General features: G+C 37.8%; 1 protein-coding gene across 5 annotated transcripts in view; it reads left to right on the plus strand.

The window, feature by feature from the left end:
* Positions 1-25,148, plus strand: part of LOC137023055 (transcription factor COE3) — a 119,012-nt gene that overhangs the window by 90,405 nt on the left and 3,459 nt on the right. For 2 of the 5 annotated variants that reach the window (XM_067389648.1, XM_067389657.1), the window contains exons 11-15: positions 4,743-4,831; positions 17,509-17,574; positions 18,290-18,464; positions 22,405-22,590; positions 24,880-24,969. In XM_067389648.1, the coding sequence (XP_067245749.1) occupies positions 4,743-4,831; positions 17,509-17,574; positions 18,290-18,464; positions 22,405-22,590; positions 24,880-24,969 (606 nt within the window). Of the gene's footprint in view, positions 1-4,742; positions 4,832-17,508; positions 17,575-18,289; positions 18,465-22,404; positions 22,591-24,879; positions 25,118-25,148 lie in introns of those variants that run through there. The other 3 variants (XM_067389631.1, XM_067389640.1, XM_067389666.1) reach the window with 2 other exon arrangements.

Raw genomic sequence — 25,148 nt, forward strand, 5'->3', positions numbered from 1 at the left:
AGGAGAATGTAAATAGAAAAACAGTGGAGGGTAAATAGATGTAAGCCCATCGGAGAGCATGGATGTAAACAAGCACAGACTAAACGTACATACAGTTGGCGGGGGATGAGTTATTCGGGCTGGGCTGGGCTGGGAAATTAAGTGCTGTGATAGCTTATGTTGCAGGGTTGGGTTCCATTCCCAGTTTGAATTGAGAAGGGTTGTTAAATTCCATTTACATTTCTGAATTTGAATTGAGGTAGCAAACATGCAGCACTGCAATTCAAATGTGAATATAAGGAAGTACAATTAAAGGGTTAGTTCACACGAAAATGAAATTTCTGTCATTACTCACCCTCATGTCATTCCAAACCCCCGTAGCACAAATTAAGATCCAAGGGTATCTGAACCACACATAGTCATTGCACTCTTTAAGGTCCAGAAAGGTATTAAAGACATTGTTAAAATAGTCCATGTGACTACAGTTTCTCAATAGAAAGCAACAAAATTACCACATTCAAGGTCCAGAAAAGTAGTAACAACATTGTTAAAATAGTCAACGTGACTACAGTGGTTAAAACTTAATGTTATGACGCGACTAAAATACTTACAAAACAAAAATATTGACTTTATTCAACAAAATTCGTCTCTCCCCTGTCAGACACGTACGCACTTGACGCAGTGAACGCAGTTCATCGCTTCCGTGTTTATGTCCAAACGCCGACTCAGTATTGGCTGGCTCCTGCTTCAACATCACACGCATGCATCATGCTTGCTCACGTGACCAGTGTCGGCCAATACTGAGCCGGCATTTGGGCATAGAAACCTGGAAGCACTGAATGTAAATAGCGTAGGAGAATGACGAATTTGTTGAATAAAGTTGTTATTTTTTTATTGTTTTTTTCACACAAATAGTATACTCGTCACTTCATAACATTAAGGTTGAACTGCTGTAGTCACGTTGACTCTTTTAACAGTTTTTACTACTTTTCTGGACCTTGAATGTGGTAATTTCGTTGCTTCTATTTAGAATAAAAAAAATCTCTTGGATTTCATCACAAATAGGGTGAGGGTGAGTACTTAATGATAGATATTTTATTTTTGGGTGAACTAACCCTTTAAAATCAATGGAAATAAAAAAAAAAAAAAAAATTTGTCTCATGTTCAGACAGACTTTACATTTTGGCTTGACAAAGCCTTGTTTTAAAGTTTAAAAAAAGGTTTAAAGGTGTAATTCAAAATAATCTTATTCCTAACACTTCAATATGAAACCCAATTCAGCTTCCTGTGTATTGTGTGAGGAGCCAATTCCCCTTTTAAAAAAAAACAGCATATGCTGGTTAGGTATGTTTTAAAGCCTGGCAGCTGGTTTGAGCTGGTTTATGCTGGTCCTTAGTTGGTCATGAGCTGGTTTAAGCAGGTCAAGTGCTGGTCCTAAGCAACTAGCTCCAGCTCAGGACCAGCTTACAACCATCTCATAACCAGATTAAATCAACCCATGACCAACTAAGAACCAGCTTAAACCAGCTCAAAGCAGCTGCCATGCTTCAAAACATACCTAACCAGCATATGCTGTTTTTTTTTTGCAACAGGGTCTTCATTTACATTCTCTGCTTTTTTCTCATTCTGGTTGTATATCTTTATCTCTCTTCTTTTATTTCCCTCCATCAGACTCATGATGTATTAGTAAGCATTGCCCTTATTAGGTCTGGCTATCATGAGTTGGTGCGTGTTGAGTGGCTTCCCAGTCAGCCCTATTTGACCTCTGACTTCTGCAGAGCGTGTAATAAGAACAGAGAGGTATGCTGGGATTGATTTTAGAGTTGCACGCAGTACCTCTAATTTGCTAGCTAGATAGAGCCTCAACAAGCTTATATGTGAGGACAAACGCAGGTCTGCTGTGCAGGTTAACTGCAAGTCAGAGGTCAAATGCTTGACGGTTTTGCTGAGAGGATTGTGAAGCGTGTCGATGATGATGGCAGACACGATTCAGACTTGACCCTGTTGTGCTGATGATCAAAATTTCGACAGTAATAGATCTAGGTATGCAAGCGTATGAGAAAATGCTTTTTTTGTCTTTTATATGGCGGCTCATTGTGTTGTCCCTTCCCACTGGACATCTGAAAGTGGAAATCATATTAATCTTTGACTGTTACCTCACACTCCACAGCAACCTTCTATTTAGCATCAGTAGATCTCAGTGGAGAGTGTGATAACCTTCAAATGAGAACAAGAGAGAGAGAAAAGAGATGTGCAGCTCCACAGTGCCTGCAATAAGGAGATGATTAAATTAATAATAAATATACATCCCTCTATTCGTCTCCTCCAACACACACACACACATACACTCGCCACCTCTTCAGCGAACTGCATTATCTTTCCCTTTTCGCAATCACACGTCAGGCACAGCAAAGACGCGTGGATGGCTGAGAGGAAGGGAGAAAAAATCAATACAAATTACGACGGAGAAAGTGGCACTGATGGCTAGAATTGCAGCATATGTTTACACTAAATCAGGCAATCTATCTTCATATGGGCTGTGTAATGCAGGCGGGGTCAGGGTTCGGCCCATGCACACACACTCTCCAATTACTCCCACTTCTCGGCGGGAGGCAGCCGTATCGATTGGCTGAGAGGACAGAGGCCCTGCAGGCAGCCAATGGGGCGCTGGGGTCAAAGTTCAGGGGGATTTTAATAAGAGAAGTAATGGGCTTAATTTCTTGGGGGTGTGATAGAGAAACAAAGCCCTCCCTCTCATGTCCCCTGTCCGACGGTTCATTAAAGAGCAAGTTTTATGGGATTGCTTTGTGAAATTGCTCTCATGGACGCTCTTCCTCCGTTGTTCCTGTCTCTTTCCTTTTCTTTCTTCTATTTTTTTCTTTCTTTCTCTGTTTGTTTTTGTTCATTCGTTCATCTGATAATTTGTTTGTTAATGTGTTTCTTTCTTTCTTTCTTTCTTTCTTTCTTTCTTTCTTTCTTTCTTTCTTTCTTCCTTTTTTACTTTCTTCATTTACTCTCAAAATTATTTATTTTTCTTCCCTCCCTCTTGTCTTTTCTTTCTTTCTTTCTTTCTTTCTTTCTTTCTTTCTTTCTTTCTTTCTTTCTTTCTTTCTTTCTTTCTTTCTTTCTTTCTTTCTTTCTTTCTTTCTTTCTTTCTTTCTTTCCTTCCTTCCTTCCTTTTTTTTACTTTCTTCATTTACTTTCAAAATTATTTCCTTTTCTTTCCTCCCTTTTTCATTTTTTTTTCTTTCTTTTCTTTCTTTCTTTCTTTCTTTCTTTCTTTCTTTCTTTCTTTCTTTCTTCCGTTTTTCATTTACTTTCTTCAAATTTTACTTTCAAAATTATTTTTCCTTTCCTCCCTCTTTTCTTTTCCACTTTGTCCTTCCTTCCTTTCTTTTTTCTTTCTTTCTTTTTATTTTTTCAGTCCTTCCTTCCTTCCTTTTTTACTTTCTTCATTTACTTTCAAAATTATTTCCTTTTCTTTCCTCCCTCTTTTCTTTTTCCCTTTTTCATTTCTTGATTTCCTTCCTTCCTTCCTTCCTTCCTTCCTTCCTTCCTTCCTTCCTTCCTTCCTTCCTTCCTTCCTTCCTTCCATTTCTTTCTTTCTTTCTTTCTTTCTTTCTTTCTTTCTTTCTTTCTTTCTTTCTTTCTTTCTTCTGTTTTACACTCTTTTTTCCCTGACACTTTATATCCAGATGGCGACGAATATCCAAAAATGTCCAAAACAATGGCTCATAGATCGCTTATTGAGTCTAATCACACTGCTGTTTGATCAAACTGCAGTTCTCTTGACCTGGAGAAGGAACGTGATCGTTTCCACAGCGCCTTTCTCAGAGCGTCCTGAGAGACTGTTCCTTCACTTTCACAGGGGCATTGAGTCACAAAGATCCCCACACACCCCCTCCTCCGCAACCGCTGTCACTCCGTGAGCTCTTTTCTCCTCCTCGCTGTGAAACCAGCTCAAACAAATTTGATTTAGCAGCTCGCCGAGACCCATTCCCGAGGAAAGAAAACAAATATTGTTATAATGGTAATAACATCTATTTGCCGCGCGCAACAAACGGCACCGGGCCCTTTGAAAAGAGGCCCCTGCTCCTGCGCAGCCACCTTATTCTTATTCATGAAAGCACCGCTTATGCATATTAGTGCAAACTAGGTATTCTACTCGCTAGCATTTGGACTGTCAATCATCCTTACGGAATACAAGAGGCAACGGTGACAAAAGCGGACCGGGCAAGAAGGCTGACAAATTGTCCCCAAAGTCAAATTTGACAGCCTTTTATGATTAATGGGCTTGATTATGGAGAAATATCTCCCTAACTGCTTTCCGGGTGTTTCTTTCTTGCCATCGTATCGCAACAGAGAGATGGAAAAGAGGGGCTAAGAGGAGGTGGTGTTTGCAGTGAGAGAATGAAATAAAACGTGAACAGGGTTGAGTGAGAAGAGAGGAATTGAATTAGGCAGGAAAGGTTAGAGTTTGGGAATAAAGAAGTGTAAAGGGGGACAGGAAGGCCATAGGGCCTCACTCAACACTTCATAAAACAAATTCACACAGGGGGAATCCTGGATTGATGCCACAGGGACGAACGTAAACAAATACACAGGGAGAAATGTACATATGCAAGCACTGATATTTCTGCTGAACTCTGGGGCAACATGGCAGAGAACTCTGGGAAATGGACGAGATGATATAACGGCCTGTTTCTGAGAGATTTGCAGTCTATTAAATCAAATAAACATCTTATTTTCGGTTTCTCCCGCAGCTCTGAATGAACCCACCATAGACTACGGTTTCCAGAGGCTACAAAAGGTCATCCCTCGTCACCCTGGAGACCCAGAGAGGTTACCTAAGGTAAGTGTGGTCTGAAGAAATTGCTTTCGCTGCATATTTTTTCTGTTCAATCAAAATCACACATTTTGCTTTTCCTGGCCATGTTTGTAGATTTACACAACCTCTCCTGTTTTTGCAAGAAATGCTTGGCATACATTTTAAAATAGGTGTAAAACATTCGCGAGATGGGCATTGTATATTTCAGCCTCAGATTTGGCTTTGCATCTCCATTCTTGCTGCAAAGGATGGGTGTTTTCTTATGTCTGTGAAGCAAACCTTGATTCTGAAAGCCTGAGGGTCTTCTGTTTGATAGCGTAGAAGAGCAGCTCGTACAGGCTTGTGAATGAAAAACAACTGTTTGTGTGATGCTGGCTTTGAGAGGGTGAGATGGAGGTTAGATCGGTGCTGTTATCCATGCTGGTGGCATATTGCAGCTTTGAGGCAGCAACAAGCAACAAATCAAAGAACAAAGCTGATATGCAACGGGTGCAGACTGTGTGTATATGTTCAAAACACACATGCATACACACACACATACACATCGAGTCGAGCGCAAAACTCGATGTGCCGTCAGGTGCCCTGGGCGGTTTGCCGCCTGGTTAGTATGAAAAGATTATTTTCCCCTAAAAAGGCAGGAAGCTAAGTGAGAGAGATTCTTTCGGGCAGGGCTCTGGTGTAGGAGGGGATCAGATCTGATGCGGACTGACACTTTAAAACAGCTGCCAAATTGAAACCATTTATCAAAATCTGACATCTGAGATCCAGTCACCAAAAAAGCAGTTTATTTGTAAATTGATACTAATAGTGAGCATACATTGTCTGGCCGCTTTGATGCTGCGATACGTGGCAAGGGGAGACCGCCAGCTATCACCTCTTATATACTTATACATTCAAGAGGAAAACTCAATAAGAATGTAGGCCTTTTTTTTTTTTTACACCGCCTTTTTCCTGTTCCTGGTGCCTCGTTTTTTGACACAGTCCTATAAATAAATAACCAAGTAAATACATAAGGCAGTAAGGAGGTAAATAAATAACTAAGTGAATGAATAAGTAATTGAGCATGCAAATAAGTAAATAAATAAACAAATAAAAAGTTGGTAAATAACTATTCCAAGATGTGCATGAAAAACTTATATATTAACAAAGGTTTACTTACATAATATTAAAGATATATGGGCAAAGCCAAAAATGACAAAATATTTACTGATCTTTTAATGGTCTTAACCATTTTAATCACAAATCACTGGTCGGGAAATTAGAAAGAATTGCAAATGCTGTAGATAAAGGTTTTTAGCACAGAATAGGCCCCAACTTGCAGACAGCTTTTTACATGAAGAGTCAGTGTTGTTCCACTCGATGTTAATGGCTCCAAACAGTTCACGATTGGTTAAAAAATGTCTCCCAGTTCGTTTGAGTTTGATGTAAGACCAAATATTCACTATAGGGCTCAAATCTGGACTCTGACCAGGTCAAAACATAAGCCTAATGGACTTGTTCTCAAGCCACTTCTTGGTTGTCTGCATTTTGGGCAGGAGTATTGTCTTGTTGAAAATCCGATCAATCCTCTTTAGATAACAACTTTTCATTTGTGTGAAATGAAGCCATTCTGCAATATTCTCCTGTACTCCAAAGCTATTCACAGTGAAGTAGCTCACCAATACCAGCAGCTAAAAAGGCGCCCCACACAATGACGCCTCTTCCTCCATGCTTCACTGTGGTAGAGATGCATTTGTTATTATATTTCTCACCAGATTTTCAAAGACCCTGCTCTGGAGCATCACCATGTAACTCATGTTTCATTGTGATTCATCACTCCACACACAACTTCCCATATTCTGCCAAAAACCTAATTCTGTCTTTGATGTTTTTCTGGGACAGCAGTGGCTTTTTAAGTAATGCATTTGCTTAAATTTATCTTATTTCCTGACCAATAATTTGTGGTTAAGACTATTAAAATGTATTTATTTATTTATTTGTATAACAGAATAGTTTGACAGTCTAACAGAGTTTGCATTTTCTTGACTCTTTCCAAAACCCTGATCAGATCTGCAGTGAATGTGTGCCAGTGATGGCCCCAGCATTTAGAAACCCAGCTGTGTTTGTCTGACGACCTTTGCTGGGGCCAGGCATGTATCAGGTTTATCTATAATTTCATTTCCAGTCCCAGGTTTGGCCGTGAGCACACACCTCTCCATCCAGATAGATCATGAATATGGACGTGATTCAGGACGCTCCTCTGTCCCGCAGGCAGCTGCGTTTCTCTCTGGCATTCGAGACACACGTTCGCAGGCAGTCCCAGGTTACCCTGAGGTTAACGACCTGTGAGATCCACTCTAACGGACACCTGGATTATGGCGTGTCTTATGAACTCAGAAGCGGGGTCTCGCAACCAAGTCTGCTTCCAACACAAGACAATCAAATGTTGTTTGCACGCTACTATATTTATAAATGGGCTTTCTGCTCAGTCAGAGAGAACATGTACTTTATGTACATGTGGCAGCTCTCAGAAGCTCTCGACAAAAGTAGACACTGGGGCTGGTTGTCACACTTTTTACTCGAGTGAATATTTTCGAAAGTTAATTTCTGTATGGATGCAAATCTTGACTACAAAAAGCTATTGAACATTACAACCATGATTGCCCTGGAAAAACAATGAAGTTCATTTTACACACATTGGCTTGGCCAGCAGATATTTAAATTTATAACATCCATAAAGTACTAGAACATGTGACTGTAAAAAGGCTTTTTAAGCAACATAAAAAGGTACTTTTAAAGAAAATACATTTGTGCAGTTGATTTTCAGATATTGCCTGTGTGACAGTTAGCCCTGGTCTCCTTTTTAAGCCTTGTTTATATTTTTGTATGTCTTCTTTAAAGAGGAAGTATATTATTGACTTCCTTTGTCTTGTCATGTTGGCGCATTTTACTTTATCAGTTGCTCTTTATTAGCAAGATAAGCTTGTGTGTGCGTGTGTGTGTGTGTGCGCGTAAGTTGCAATGTTGTATATGTATGTATGTATGTATGTGTGTGTGGTGGACCTCTGCTCACCAGGCTCAGTGTGTGTATGTGATTTATCATTGTTAGGGGACCTGTCGGATGGCTTGCTCTCCCGGGTCAGCTGATCTGCTCTCGCCGGGCGCTTGAGAACCATCCTCCCATAATTGAGCCCCTGGAAAGAAAGCAAGGGGAAAACAGGAGGAAGAAAAGATAGGAGAAAGATAGAAACAGGCTTGTCGGGAGACAGCCTTCAGGGCTAGAGAGCCGAGAGCCGGGCCAATCTAAAGTCAAACAGACTCACCTTGTTACCTGTGCTGAATGAACTGTAGAGCGTCTGAGCGACTCCTTGTGACCCATTCACCCACATACACTTCACACACACACACACACACACAGACAGCAGGGGGCCGGGAGTGTTGAGATGGTTTCATGCTGTGATGCTGGGCTTTGGAGGTCTGTGAAAAGGAAAAGGAGAGGAACACAGCATCTTGATGCAACGTAACACGTGCTCTCTGCCTTTTGGCAGGTAGAGTGAAGAGATTAACATGCAGACATGAATCCAGCTCATCCAGAACACCTCTCAGGGGAGGGAGCCGCTCGCATGCCTCCCCGAGCGAATCTCTCGTAGAGTCCGAACCCTTCCCGGCCTGTCTCTTAAAAATGAAGGTTCCAATTAGAACTGAAAAGAGTTTTACAGACTTCTGTTGTTATACAAAGAGAGGACTTTTTTTATTATTGCGTAGTTCTCAGGCAGTCTAATGCTAATGCTAAAAACAATGCTAATGCAAATAAAAAAATGCAGCTGAGCATATAATCGCACATTGTTTGGATAACAAAATAATAGGCTTTTAAAAGGGAGGAGATATCTTCTGTTTTTGACGTTGGGGATGAATCAGAACAAACTTTATAGTACTTTGGTGCGGTTTTACCTTTCATTTGGTAATATGGCTAATAGTGATATAATAATAGCAATTTTATAGTAGTAATATAGTAATTTTAGTGCTTTAACTTAACGTTTTTTTACATTTCTTTTAGTTTTTCGTACAATATTTCATATTATTAAAAAAAAAAAATTTAATAGTTCTAGTTTTTAATAATAAATCTTTCGCATTCTATGCAGGTAAATCACACTTCTGTTGTTGTTTAAGCATTTACAAAACTTGTTAATTTTCCTTTTCTGATTAATAATTTTGTAAGACGTTGACATTTGTGCTAAGGGTGCCCAGAGGCTATTTGGGTTGCAAGACAAAGCTCAGACGATTGTGCTGAGATGAAAATGACCAATAGCGTAAAGTCATATAAGTTGCATCCTGATCTGAAAAGCATAATATCATTTAATAATAATAAAAAAAAATCATTAATTATTAATACTATAAGAACTTTTTAGTGTCTCAAGAGCCATAAAGCCATATCAAAAACCTTTGAAAAATGTTTTTTTTTTTTTTTTCATATCAAGAGTGTCCTAAAAAGCAGCAAAAAATAATTTTTCAGAGTACATGGAAGAACCAGGGGTGATAGAGTGGGCCGATTTGTCCAATCGGTGACCCTGCAGAGGATCACTCACAGTCCTCTTGGTAGCACAAGAGAGACTCCTGCCTCGTCCTTAACCTGTGACAAGAGGGACCCTCCGTAAGGTCCCATCACCTGATCCCCAGCATTACCTGGGGCTCCCGGGTGAGGAAGAGAGGGTGTCGAATTGGGGCTCTGCTAAGAAAGACCACCACCCTAGAGTAATAAAGATCACAGGATGACTAATTGTATGCCTGGCAGGAGGCAGATCTTTACACCTCGACAGTCAGCTAATAAGACAAAAGGCCCAGCGCCTGTCTCTCCCAGGGCCGGGTGGCACACCTCTGGAGCCCAGAGCGGGGTCAGATGCTCGGGATGACCGGCTGTAATCATCAGCGGACCTACTTGAGGGCAACTGCCACCTTATCAATCATTGATTGCATTTCATTAAGGGTTCAACAGCATGAGTATTGAACCTCCAAGTGATATTGAGGTTATAGAGCAGCTTGACTACAGGGAACACAGCACTGATTTGTGCTGCCAGACTTAATTTGAGAGGGAATGTGCTGGACTTTTTGTTTTGCCAGAGAAAGTGTGATGTGAAATAGTTTGTAGAGATGTGTGAAGGGAACACGAGTAAAGTAGCCGCAGGTCGTTCTGTAGACGCCACATAAATAATGAAGTAAAGCTAAGTCCACAGAGCAGAACTGTACAGTTTATTCACCTCATGGCTGTTTGAAGTCATTTTATATCTCTCCCCCCTTTTCTCTGTTTCTGCATGCCTCACTTTCTTGTGTTTCTCAAATAATTATTTTCTTTTTATATTTTACAGGCTAACCAAAACAGTTTAGCTTTACATTTATGTTTATTATTATTAATTTATCCAAAGCGACTTAAAAGATTAGTTCACTTCAGAATTAAAATGTCCTGAAAATTTACTCACCCCCATGTCATCCAAGATGTTTATGTCTTTCTTTCTTCAGTCGAAAATAAATTATGGTTTTTGAGGAAAACATTCCAGGATTTTTCTCCATATTGTGGTTTTCATTGGCTACCAACAGCTTGAAGGTCCAAATTGCAGCTTCAAAGGGCTCTACACAATCCCAGCCGAGGAATAAGGGTCTTATCAAGCGAAACGATTGGCCATTAAAAAAAAAAATAATATATATATATATATATATATATATAATATATATATATATATATATATATATATATATACTTTCTAACCATAAATGCTTGTCGTGCACTAGCTCTGTGATGCGATCATCATGTTGGAAAGGTCATGCGTGATGAAGAGCAAGTGTTTACAAAGCGAACGTGCAGACTAAGTCAAACAGCCTTTACAAAAAAAAAAAAAGGTAAAACAACAATGTTGTATGATTTTGATTTTGAGTTGGAGGAAAAATGAGGTGGAGTTTTCCGCCCTATCACGGTACTTCCACCTACATGATCTTTCTAACGTGATTATGTAATGCGTGGCACATCGCAGAGCAGTGCAAGATGAGCATTTGTGATTAAAAAGTATATTTTATTTATTTTTTTAGAAAATGAATGAGCGTTTTGCTAGATTAGACTTATTTAAGACTATGTAAGACTTATTTCTTGGCTGGGATCGTGTAGAGACCTTTGAAACTGCAATTTGGTAACTCTTGAAGTCCACTATATGGAAAAAATCCTGGAATGTTTTCCTCAAAAAGCTTAATTTCTTTTCAACTAAAGAAAGAAAGACATAAACATCTTGGATGACATGGGGTGAGTAAATTTTCAGGAAATGTTAATTCTAAAGTGAACTAATCCTTCAAAAATGAGGAATAAAATAAAGCTATGAAAAAAATAATACATTTTGCAGTCTGGTCCTTAAATTATGCCACATATCACTCCTTCATTGTAAGTCTATACGATTTTTTTTTGCCTGTTTTATTGTCCATTTATATTGTTAAATCTGATAACTTATAAGCCTCAAGATTACTCAGATTTAATTTATACACTCTAAAAAAATGAAGTTGTAAATAAAATAAAGATTACTGAAGTATTTGAAGTTTTACAAAAAGTATGTTACTTGCCATTTCTTTGTAATTATTTGTGAAATTTACTAGCAATTTTTGAGAGAAAATTGTTTTAAAGTAATTTTTTTTTTTTTTTTAGTGCACTTAGGGTTAGGCATTTGATAAAATCTCTAAAACAAAAGTAAGAGAGAAATTTTACCACTAAACCAATGAGTCGTACTTGATTTTTAAAAATAATTTCTTTATCCAAATGGTTTGTTCATTTTAACATTATTTGTATATTATGTAAACACAGAACATACAGACTACTAAATCTGTGCATGATTTGTTGTTTTGTTTCATGATTTTGTGTTTTGCTTGTCAATGAAGATGTAAATAGTTAAGCACGAGTGTGTGTGTGTTTTACGTAAGTGCTTGTGTGTGCGTTCATGTTGTGCCAAAGGGCCCGTGGCAGGGTGTCGTAGCCAGCGAGCATCAGAGACATTAACTAACTTCTGTTTTATAATGGAGATTAATGAACTGAGCCGGGGCCAGAGGGAAGACAGGACAGGAGTGGAGAGCAAAGGAGAAAGAGGGTATGAAAAAGAAAGAGAGAGAGAGAGAGAGATGAGGGGTGTGCTGCCAGTGCCAAGGCTATGTTGGTGACAGATTGCCCACTGGGTGTGGATGGCAGAGCCGTGGTGAACCAGGGACAGGTTTGGTGGCTGGGGCCGAACACGGGGAACTGCAGCAGGGAGGCGGCCTGGAACAAGAGCCCCATACCTGGACGGCATCAGGCACGAGAGCAGGGGAGAACCAAACCACGGAGACACGTACAGATGGGCAGATAAAGGGAGGGAGGACTGGCGCGTATTAAAAAGAAACACCCACAGGAACACTGTAAGAGAGAGACGACCAGACGTACAGTAAAACAAGAAATACTTTATGAACAGGTGCACACTTAAAACACAGCACTCATAAACACACACTGCACGCTAATAGATGTATAAAACTGGGTGCTATAACAATCATGCAAAATAATACAATCACAATTAGAAAGAGCTTTTTTGCCAAGTTTTTTTTCCAGTGCAAACATAAATACAACAACAAGACACATGATAATGCACTTGAAGAAGTACAATATGAAAAAGTATAAAGTCACAGTTAGGTTAATCCAGAATAGACATATTTACTGATTATCAGTTTACAGTATTATGGATAATATGAATAAATAGGGAGTGAATTTACAAGATATTTCACTAAACAGAGGGAGTCAATGAATATGTTATATTCATGTACTAAATGAATACATAATAAAGGATTTTGTTTCCTTAATTTTTTATTTTTTTTCCACCTGATTTGACGATTAAAGCTAATTTTGTTGTCATAACCTAATATAATCAGGTTAAAAAATGTTTGGTTTAATGTTTGTTTATCTGGTAAAACATTTTTTCATAGCAATAAAAGCACTTTTTTAATAACACTGAACGATACAGCCCAGACAGACATTCAAATATGACATATATCTCTTATTTTTTTAAATTATTTTTGTAACAGTAATGTTAATTTCTTAACATTAGTTAATGTATTAACTAACATGAACTAACCATGAGCAATTCTTAATCTTGTTAACGTTAGTTAATAAAAATAAAGTTTACATGTTACTTCACAGTGCATTAACTAATGTTAACAAATACAACTCATGATTTTAATAATATGTTAGTAAATGTTGAAATTAACATTAACAATAAAGATTAATAAATGCTATAGAACTTAACATTGTTAACTAATGTTATGAACCTTATTGTAAAGTGTTACCGTTATTTCTTATTATTTTATATATTTATTATTATTTCAATATTCAAATTTACCAAATTGACATATGCTTCAATCCAAAGTGACTTTTTAAAAGGTTAAGGGGATGCAATGAAACAACTGTGAAATTGTTATAGTAATAATTCAATATTTTTAGTGATAATAGTTGTGATTAAAGGTTTTGTAAGGTAACGATGATAGGTCTCGTTTTGTGCGCTATCTTACATTTACATTTACATTTAGTCATTTAGCAGACGCTTTTATCCAAAGCGACTTACAAATGAGAGTAGTAGAATCAATCAAATCTTGTTCTATTTTAATCATGTGCCTTTTTTATTCAGCTTTGTAGTTTACAAAACGAGTTCCTACTCATCACACTATAACTAATGTAAAGGTTGAATAAATATGTTAGATTGAATAATGCAGGAACAACAGAGCACAAGGTCTCAGTTCTCTGTCTCTCTCTCTCTCCCGCGCTCTTGCCCGTGTTTGTCATTGACTTGAGCCATCTGTGAGGATCGTTACTGCTCATTGTTGATTGGCTGAGGAAGGACTGTTAGTTCTAAGGTCATATTTTGTCGTGGGAAATGCAAGTAAGTGAGGATGAGGAGGAGGAGGAAGCCTTGTGCCCCCATCTCCATATGCCCCCCAATCCTCTCTTGTGTGCGTGTGTATACAGTATGAGCACTACCACGCAAACACAGTCCCAGATGAGCTCTTAAAGTTAAACTTTAAAGGAATATCACAATATTTGGTGGTTTCCTCAGCCTGTTTCTGCCTCTCTGCCTGATCTGAAGGCCACTGTTGTTCTTCCTCGTAAATGTAACAGTTTCCACACAGTATGTTCAGAAACTCAGCCAGAAAGTGTTCAATTTCAGGGCCTCGTGGCCTGGCATAAAACAGTCACTAAGAGCTGTACTTCACAGATGCAGGCCTTGCAAATGTTTGCATGACATAGATGTGAGAAACTTGAGAGCTAATGTTCCAGCATGAGCTCTGCTTTTCTGCATGTATTAAGGCATATTTGTTTATTTTAGCTCCATAAGTGTGTATGGTGTGTATTTCTGGCCTAGATGCTTTTTTTTGGGGACAAACTGTCTAAAATATCCTTACAAATAAGAAAAATCTGAAAACGTTTTTGTTGATATCTTCAGATTATTAGTGTCTTTTTTTCATTTCTAAAAATGCTAAAAGCTTTATTTTAAAGTTATGGATAGTTCATGATTTAATTTACAGACAGTACACTGAAAAGTAAGGTTTGTTTTTTCCATTTTTTACTTAAATTACTTTACTTACAAAATGTCTGAAAAATGGCCATTTGTCATCTTCAGAGGATAAAATGGCAAAAAAAAAATAAAAAATGGTGTACCATTTTTGAAGATGTCTTACTACACAACAATAGCAATGGTGTAAATAAAATTGTCAAATAGTGAAATACACAACTGTATTAATTATTCATGCCCTGGTGTATTCTGGGAACACCAGTACCATAAAGTTAAGTGTATTTTACTTGATTTTGTACCTTTGGAATATACTTAGATTTGTGAATAAGGTTTTCTGCTTTGGGATTGATACTTGTTTGTAAATATAAGCAATATTTACTTTAATTTCAACCTGCTTGAATTGTGTACAAATGTAGAATTAGTGTAATATTTCCAATGTGTGTGTGAGTGTGTGTGTACAGACACAGGCTGTTGTTCTCACAGTACAGTAATGATAGGTTTGCCAGCAGCCCCAGCTGCCTCTTACCTGGCAACTCTTGAGGGAGAAAAACAACTAGAACTTCCCCTCTTCATCTCTCTCTCTCTCTCTCTCCTAACATACTCACTCACTCACTCACTCATTTCCACTTTATTTGTGCACATTTCCCTCACTTTGTCTTCTTCTGTCTTCTCTCTGTCCCTCGAGTCTTTTTTCCTTTGTTTTCTTCCAACCCTTTCCCCCTTTGCTCATCTTTCAGCGCAGTTTTCTGTCTGCATCTCTCTCTTTCACCTCTCGTCATGAGATTTACAATTACTCTGCCGTTTCCTCTCTTTGTCCTGCTCTCTTTTTTTTTTTTTTTTTCAAACTGTCTTTTTTTGTCATTTTATCCTGATTCCATGACCTGCATCTGTAGTTCTTTGGGTCAGTCTTTTCTCTCTTTGTCTGTGTTTACTCTATACTTTCATCTTTCTCTTTGTTTCCTGTCCTCATACAGTCATGTGAAGTGTGCGTGTGTGTGTGTGTGTGTGTGTGTGCGTGTGGAGTAGGTTTCAATGTAATACCCCAGGGAGCTCCAGTAGAGGTTGCCATAATACCAGCTCTGGCTTCCTCTGTATCACCTCAACACCTCTCTGTCTGTCTCTGAATGCTGTGTGTGTACGAGAGAGAGGGAGAGAGAGTGATCCTCCTATTTAGCCTGATCATACTCACATCAATACTCTTAAAAAATAAAGGTTCTTTAATGGCATCTATGGTTCCATGAAAAACCTTTAACATCCACGGAACCTTTCCATTCCACAAAAGATAGTTAAAAAGGATTCTGTTCTATTTTTTTTTTTTTTTTTATGTTCTTCACTCTAAGAAAAAGTGATTATTTTAAGAACTATTCACTGAAAGGTTCTGAAAATGGTTCTTCAATGGCATTGCTGCCAAAACTGCCTTTATCTTTACCTGTACATTTATCTGTATACTTGCTGTGTATTAAAAGAACATTTTACTGTTGTTTTAAACATGCATGACTTTCTTTCTTCCATGGAACACAAAAGGAGATGTTTAGTAGAATGTTTGAGTGGCTCTCTTCTGGACTGTAAAAGTACATGATGACCAGAGGCTCTTAAGCTCCAAAAGGAGAAAAAGCATCATAAAAGGTCCATAAAACTTAGGTGCAAAACTAATTCTATAACAGTGTGTGAGAAACAGGCTGAAAATTAAGTCACCCTCGCCTTAAAAAAATATGAACTTTCTGCTTGTTTTATTTTGATTGAATTTAAGTTTTAATGTTGGGGTATTATGACTGCGTTCAAAGTTTGGGGTCATTTTTTATATATGTAAATTAATACTTTTTAAAATGATCAAATGTGACAGTAAAGACATTTACAGTATAATCTTAAAAAAAAAAAGATTTATATTTCAAATAAATGTTCTTTTGAACCTTATATTCATCAAACAATTTTGAAAAATATATATCTTTCCACAAGTTTCCACAAGCATATGAAGCAGCACAACAGTTTTCAACATTGATAATAAGTGTTTCTTGAGCAGCAAATCAGCCTATTAGAATGATTTCTGAAAGATCATGTGACACTGAAGACTGGAGTAATGATACTGAAAATTCAGCTTTGCCATAACAGGAATAAATATATTAAAATAGAAAACAGTTATTTTAAATTGTCAAAATAATTCACAATATTAATATTTTTCCTTTTGATACAAATAGATGCCGTCTTGGTGAGCAACAAGAAACATGTTTTAAATGCATTAAAATAAAATGTTACAGACTCTAAACAGTATTGTATTTCTGAGCACAAAATAGTAATACAGCGGAAAAGGCTGTATGGTAGGATGTAATTTTATTGGTTAATATTACTTTTTTCCTGCCAGCAGATGTATATAGAGAAGGTTATATGTATTATTTTTATTGTTTCTTTACAATAACATATACCTATGAGCTCATAAAAACTAAAGTCTATTAGAAATGACAGAAACTACAGTGACAAGTTAAAGAGATAAAACCAATGTGTTGGGCAAAAGTGATTTGATGTTTCCACCTATGAAGTGGAACGGAGGTGCCCTGGGGGTGAAGACAAAATGTAGGAGATAAAATGTAGAAAGATTAGAAGTTAATTTAGTACAGATGGAGCAGATGGAAAATGATTATGCATAAGGAGCTGTTGTAAAGTGCTCATGTCCTCTCTTGGTTTCGGTACTCTTAGTGAGACCAGAATGGAGTCGGTGGGCCAGTGGAAACGTGTGACTTACACAGGAACACTACAGGATAACACGCACAAACACACACAGTCGCACACACCGTGTGAAGAATGACAGTGGAGCATATGTGTACAGTCTGAAAGGATCGCAGCCCTGGATCACTGCTTGTGTGATTTGGCACAGGTTGAGTGTGTGTATTTGTGTGTACATGCATGTGTGTGTGTGTGTGACAGGTTGGTGTAAATGAGATTCCGACAGCTTCTTTTTCTCTCTATCTCATCACATGTTTTAGTTTCTCTTTTTGAACATGGCTTGAAACATAAAGAACATGATTTATTTGTTTAATATAATTATACCTTTTTATGGTGCTCTTTATTATTATTTATGACCAGAAACTATTTGAGATGCAAACAGTGCTGATTTACAGTGTCAGAGGTGGATTATTACACTAAACTCTGTGTGTTTGTATGTGTTTTTAGGAGGTACTGCTGAAGAGAGCCGCAGACCTGGTGGAGGCGCTGTATGGAATGCCTCATAACAATCAGGTATGAAATTCATAAGAAATAACCAGATTTGTTTTATGCAGTTAGCTGATTTATAATGTTATATGTTTAATGTAATGTAATGTGTGTGTGTGTGTATGTTTGTAGATGTGTAGAATTATAAATAATTCTATATAAATACACATATTATTTTTATGAAAAATTAAATATACTTCAAATGATCAATTCTATTTAAATAATTTTATAGTTATATTTTTATATATATTTATTAATATTTATTATATATTATTATTATAAAGAATAATTCATGTAATGTATATTTATATAGAATTCTTTATAATAACATTTTGATGTGAAATACAGTATAAAATAAAGTGTTACCAAAATATTTAGAAATTTTAATAATAACTATTTATGTAATTATATGTAAATATTCATATAACTTTATATTTATGTAAGGTAAATAGATTATAATTTTATAATTATTATGATTTAAATACAATTATTATAATTATGTTTAATAAATTAAGTTATTTATCATGCTCAAATATTATTGGATTAATGATAATAATAATAGTTGTACATTTCAATTTTTTATTTAAGAGCATTATTGTTTTCTTTAATACTTTTTGCTATGGTTGAAGCCACCATTTAATTTATTATCTTGAAACCCATTGAGATCACCACTGTGTATTATTTGAACCCCTTTCTCTCTTTCTCTCTCTCTCCCTCTCTCTCTGTTCTCTGTATTGGTCAGGAGATCATTTTAAAGCGTGCTGCAGACCTGACGGAGGCGCTGTACAGCGTGCCGCGGAGCCATAACCAGTTGCCCTCGCTGACAGGCTCCAGCGCTCACTCAGGCATGATGGGAGTTAACTCTTTCAGCAGCCAGCTCGCCGTCAACATCTCTGAGGCCTCACAGGGAGACCAAGGTCAGTGTGTGTGTTTGTGTGTGTTGACATATTTAAGTCCCAAATCACACATGCACTTCAAACACTTGTATGTTCGGCTGCCAAGCTATAAAAAAATCCAATCAAATTTACTGCATACATCAATATTTAGAAGTCGATATATTATTTCCATATAATTGAACATGAAGCCTATCACTGATCAGATTTTACAATCAAGACTCAATTGAAGGTGGTACTTCATTTACACACAGCTCAAGGGGCATTATTAATTGTGTTAATATTTTTATCACACTATTTTCTTTTTAATTAATTTGTCTAATGCGTTGTGTTGACAGCCCTACAGCGTGTTTGACTGGTTCTGATTGAGACATGATTTCATGACTTCACGAAACTCGAAGCTACTCAAAAAACTCAACACTTAAATTCAGTCACACAGTCTGTCAGTACGTGTCTGGATCTGTTCCACTGTCTTTTGGTGAGCTTCACACCCAAGTACAGCCACGGACCAGCAGCACTGTACATGACGATCACATGGCTGTGTTTTGGCAGGCCTGTCACCCACAGCACTCAAAACTGTCACTCACACTCACCTGCCCATAGAAACGACACATTCATCAGAGTGAGTCTGTGTCGGTACACACTCCCTGTCACTCCTGAGAGAAGTGTGAGCGGCGCAGGCTGTGAACGAGCTGAGATACTCGGGATGACAGCGCTACAAGAATCAACACGTTATCTGCAAATGCAAGCGCAGTTTATGTCTGTGTATTAAAACCAAGATTAGCAATTACAATTCTGAGAGCTTGAGAGTTAAATTTCCTTTTAAAATATGTTCAAATAGTGCACTGTAAGATTTTAACAGTAAAAGACTGTAAAAATGCTGCGGTGAAAAACTGTCAATTGGTTTTACTAAAAAGTTTCCGTACTATATACGGTGAATAACTGTAATAGATCTAACGGTACATTTTTGTAATTTTACGGTAAAATACCATTAAATTCACAGTTTTTGGAATCAAAAAATAACAATTCATTGTAAAATTTACAGTGAAAAAACGTAAATTGACATTCCCACAATTCCCTGCGTGACACTTTACATTTGATATATTTTCGTTGAAATAACTCTTTCTTCTTAGTTTTTCTAATTTTTTCTCTAATCAGTTATGTACATTAGGGTTTTATGTTACATCTAATGTTGGTAAATTAATGTTTATTGCATTTTTTAAATTCCATGCATGTTACCATGATGGTGTTTAGTGTGTGGGTGAATGACACTGTGTGCACCTTCTATATGTTACTATTGTCCTCCTCAGCTTGTGGAAAGCTGCTTGTGATGAACTTTGATTCATCATGTGACTCTTATCACCACTGTGATTGGTGACTGTCAGTGTATTATAAAGGTACAAAACAGATATTAGTACTTCATTAGGTTGATAAATTAACATTATATCAGTTAATGAAATATGTTATTTTACTGGAAATTTAACATGTTTTTTTACGTTGCTACTGTATTTTTTACGGTAAAGTTCTGGCAACCACAGCTGCCGATTTTTTTTACAGTGTGTCAACATCAAGGTCATGACTTTTTGATTCCAAATAAATTATCACATGATTGGTTAATGTTGCTTAAAATGCCATTAAAATCTTTAAGAAGTTGCTTAAAACTTCTGAATTATGTAATTTCTTCACCACTAGCATCAATAAACAGAATCGCAGTTTCCTTTAGACTTGCATACGTGCATCTCATGCCATGTGTGTGAGCATTTCCATGCACAAGTGTTTTCAATATCGCAGGGCCGAGCCATGTTTCTCTTCACCCACCAGCTCTGACACTCACAGACAGGAAGTGGGAATGGATGTGAGATGAACAGATCACTCTCCTTATATCAGAGAGAGAGAGAGAGAGAGAGAGACACACACAGGAAGATAGAGGAACTCTCTCTCCCTTGACACTCTCTGCTTTCTCTCCTGCTAGCACTCATCCCCTTCGCCTCTCGTCTGTTTTCCTCATTCACGCAGGAAAGGAACACCTACAGGAATCCATGAGGTCATGGGAAAGGGCCGTTAACCATTATAAAAATATTACATTTCATACTTTATGCTTGTATGCAGTGAAACTTCAGCAGGATTTAATTCGGTTAGCCTGCTGCTTTGCTCGTTCATCCATCAAACTAATTATTGTTTCAAGTTCTAATTAAGTTGCAAACTGATTTACAGAATACACCACCTCTTTCCTGCAGCTTATCAAACCACATAGGAGACAGTTTATTTAGGGAAGTTCTTGGAATAACGAACATCAGCTCTCTCTGCTGTTGAATGTTATTTGCAGCTTATGACGCAGTCATGTTGCTGCTCATGTGACTCTGATGTGTTAAAGGGATGTTGATCTGTCAGTCAACAACAACAGCAACAACAACATCAAAAAAGATTTTCTTAATCTGTATTATTCATAATCTGAATTTATTCAAAAGTTAGGGTCAGTAAAAAGGGTTATTGATCAAAAGTGACAGTAAAGACATTTGCAGTGTTACAAAAATATTAAATTTTAAATAAATGCTGTTGTTTTGAACTTTCTATTCATCAGAGAATCCTTATCACGGTTTCCACAAAAATATTAAGCAGCACAACTGTTTTCAAGATTCAGCATCAAATCAGCATATTAGAATGAAAACATTCGAAAACATTGTTTAGTATCAAGGCGAAGGCGACAGCGGCAAGGAACCCAAACTCACAGAAATTGAGAAAAAAACCTTGGGAGAAACCAGGCTCAGTCGACTGTGCATGATTATGATTCAGGCAGCATTACAGGTCATAAGTCAAAGATATCCAAAATATTTAATCCAGTTCCATCTAGTTGAAGTTCGTATTCATCACGCCGGTATGGGACGGTTTGTTGGGAATCTGTGCCGCTTGCTGTCGTGTCGGTGAGGCCTTCACAGGGGACACTTCTGACACTTCAGGGATGCATTGTTGTCGTGTCTTGGTGCAGGTCCTCCATCTGATCTGGATATGGCCCGGATCCGGCTGATTACAGTAAACCTCGGGATGAATAGAGAGACTAATATTAGCGTAGATTCCATGGCAGAAGATGAGTGCATTCTTCTTCTGATGTAACGAGTACATCTGGTGTTATAGGAAGTGTTCCCGGTTTCGGCTGACCTAATTTATGCAGTCTAACAATCCTTTAATGGATGTGAAAATATAAATTGATAATGTGTTGTGTGTATGTCAGGTTAAAGAGATGCGTTTTTAGTCTAGATTTAAACTGACAGAGTGTGTCTGCTTCCCGAACAATGCTAGGAAGATTGTTCCAAAGTTTAGGTGCCAAATCGGAGAAGGATCTACCAAAAGGAGAAGGGTCTACTTTGACAGGAATAAATTACATTTTAAAATATATTCAAATAGAAAACAGTTATTTTAAATTCTAATAATATTTCACAATATTACGTCCTGCCATATATGAGCTTGTATTAAAACAATATGTAATAATTTTTATTTATTTTACTTTACATTTATTTAGTTTTCCTTATCTTAGGTGGTTACTACAGTTTTTACTTACTGTCAAAAAGAGCTCACTCTCAAGTATCAGTGATATCCATGTCTCTCAATATGGCTCTGGTCTTGTCTGTCTTATATCTGCCAGACGAAAAGAGTCCAAAACACCCAATACACACACAAACACTGCTGCTTATGGGAACGTAGGCAAAGTTTTGTTTGACTATACTGAGTGCTTTTTTAACAGCAGTTGGATATCTGTGTTGGTAAATGTTCTCACACTTACCAAGGGATTCCACCCACTAGAAACACAAACCCAGCATGTCACAGACACACATTAGTCCAACTGTAACATCTACAAATCACATCAAGCGTCTTAATAAGCAAACCCAGAATAAATCACATGGTTTATATATGAACTTCAAGCTACAAGAGCGTCCTGCTTAACCTGCCGTCGTGTCTTACATTCCAGGTTACTCTCGTAACTCAAACAGCGTGTCTCCTCGCGGGTACGTGCCGAGCTCCACACCTCAGCAGTCCAACTACAACACCATCACCTCCACCATGAACGGATACGGAGCCGCCGGAATGACCAACCTGGGCGTCCCTGGATCACCGAGCTTCCTCAATGGGTCTGCCGCCAACTCTCCTTACGCAAGTGAGTGTCCTGTTAGTCAGCTAACAGATACATTTCTGCTGAAAAGACCAGTGTATTTGGCTTCTTAACTAGTTTAACCAGCAAGACTTTTCACTTTCAGTTAACTTCAAGCCTCACCAGCTAGACTGCACTCATAAAAATAAAGGTTCCAAAAAAAGGGGGTGTGGGGGGTCGCTAGACTATTATTTTTTACGGCCCATTCACATCTAGAATGATAACTATAATGGTTACTATGATTATCAACATTCTGTTTATTAGCGTGCAATGCCGTAATGTCATCTGTCACTTTAAATCCTTGAGTGCTTTAAAGACAGGCGGATTCCAATTGGCTGTTTTTAGCATTTTGAAAAAAATCATTCTGAAAATGAGTTCAATAATATCGCTTTTCTGTGTTATTATTGTTATAGCTGTGGTGTGGACTTCCCTATTATAAATGGCAGTGATCATTAAAATGTTATACAGTGTTCGCACAAGGTTCTTTGCTTGAATTTAACTTTTCGAAATTCAAGGCCTGCAATACCCGGAAAATTGGCTTGTTTTGTTAAAAAGTGTTTGACATTGAAAAGGAATATATGTATGAGCTTTGCACACCTGAAAACGAATATAAATTTTGAAAATAGCATTCAATTTAACTCACTGATATGCATTATATTTGGAAGAGGAACATTTGACTGAAAAGCGACCAACCAAAGCTAACTTTTTTTAAGGATATTTAAGGCGAAGTTAAAAACAAAGAACTTTCTTGCTGCAGTGGCTTAACTGGAAAACTAAAGATAAACGTTTAATTTGAATGATGTTTTTTGAAGGTATTAGCAATAAGAGAAAATACATTACAGCAGTTTGAATTCTTGCTATGAAGAAGTTTAGTTTTAGTTTTGATCGCGGTCTTTAGTCTGAAGAACATTTTAATAACCCTTTCCTCTGTAAAGAGCCTTTTGTGCAGTGGAAAGATTCCATGGATGTTAAAGGTTCTACACAGAACCATCAATGCCAATAAAGAACCTTTATTTTTTAAGAGTGTAGACTGATTCACCAGCTACAAACCAGCCAGGATATGTTAGATACTAGTCATTTCAGCAGGGTTGTTGTTAACATAGTGCATGTTTAGGATTCTGATTAGTTGGATTTAACCAGCTAAATTCAACTATTGTGAGTCTAAAAAGTTTGAGGTTTTGGATATCACAACAGGCATACTTGGTCACAGATCAGCCAGCGTCTTAATGCTAATCTGAAATGCTAAGGGTGTTTGTTTGTCTGCGTGTTCTGTGAGGGAAAGGTTATTGTCTGTCTGCTGTTCCATGCACTGTGAAAGTCTCCATCCGAACTAACTCCACGAACACTCATATTTTTTCATCTCCTTTCATGTCTAACACATTAACGACTCCTCCATGCCTCTCACTCACTCCGTCACACGCTTTCTCACTGCGGTCAGGATAGTGAGCTTTCTGTCTGCACTTTCATGTAAATACGTCTGCTGCTACTGTATTTTTTAGGGGGGAACAATACAATGCTGGAGGCCTGACAATTACAAATGAGGTTTATATACTGAAGACTGTTCATATATTCAATATATAGCAGCTGTATTTTGTGTGATTGGCACTTGTTTGGCAGGCCGAGCTTTGCGCAAAGCTGTTTCGTGGCAGGTTTGCTTTCCATTCATTATAAAAATGGGAAACAAGTTGGCAAGAGTTTTCAATTGGAATTTCATTGAAGAAAATTCATTGTGGGTTTTACTCCAGTTTGGTGAGAAAGCTCAAGCTTTCTGCTCAAGATTCAGCGCCAAGACTGTTGGCTTTTATTACCTGTCTTTCTCTCAAAGCATGCAGATGACCGCATATTAGATGTTCTGATAATATCGTCTTTTGGAATGCTTTACATATATACGTGTGTCAATAAAAGAAAGCAGTTCTCCTGTTGATGCTTCTGCAAAAGTGTGGTTTGGCAGTCAAATATGGACTACATTGACATAAATATTCTTCAAGAGTTCTAAGTTATGGATCAACTTTGCAATGCAGGTAGCACACGGTTTCATTCCCATAATGCCTCACTCCGCCATAGCCCCTCCCCTTCAATTAACCCTCTAACAATCGGCATGACCCACCTCATAACTCTCATCTTTGTGTGTGCGGGTGTGTGCGTGTGTCTCTGTGTGTGTGTCTGTTTCAGTCACCCCCTCCAGTCCTCTTTTGGAGCACCATGCCTCCTCTTCTTCCTCTTCATGCATCCCTACTTCCATCTCTCTGTCTGCGGGCCCTTTCTCATTCTCTCCTGTCCATATGATCTCTGCAGTCAAACAGAAGAGCGCCTTCGCGCCTGTCGTCCGGCCACAGACCTCCCCGCCCCCCACCTGCACCAGCACCAATGGGAGCAGCCTACAGGGTGAGCACCCGCACCCCACCCCTCTCCTGACTCTGAGCCAATCAGGAAACAAGACCCTCCTCTAGAATGTGTCGCAAAAATAATGGCACAACATTTTTGAGGACAAAGTTGATCCATAACTTTCTACTTTCAACTAAGATTGGGTGCATTTACAGCAACAACAAAAAAACAAAAAGAAA

Source organism: Chanodichthys erythropterus, chromosome 1, assembly GCF_024489055.1.
Source record: "Chanodichthys erythropterus isolate Z2021 chromosome 1, ASM2448905v1, whole genome shotgun sequence".
NCBI lineage: Eukaryota > Metazoa > Chordata > Actinopteri > Cypriniformes > Xenocyprididae > Chanodichthys > Chanodichthys erythropterus.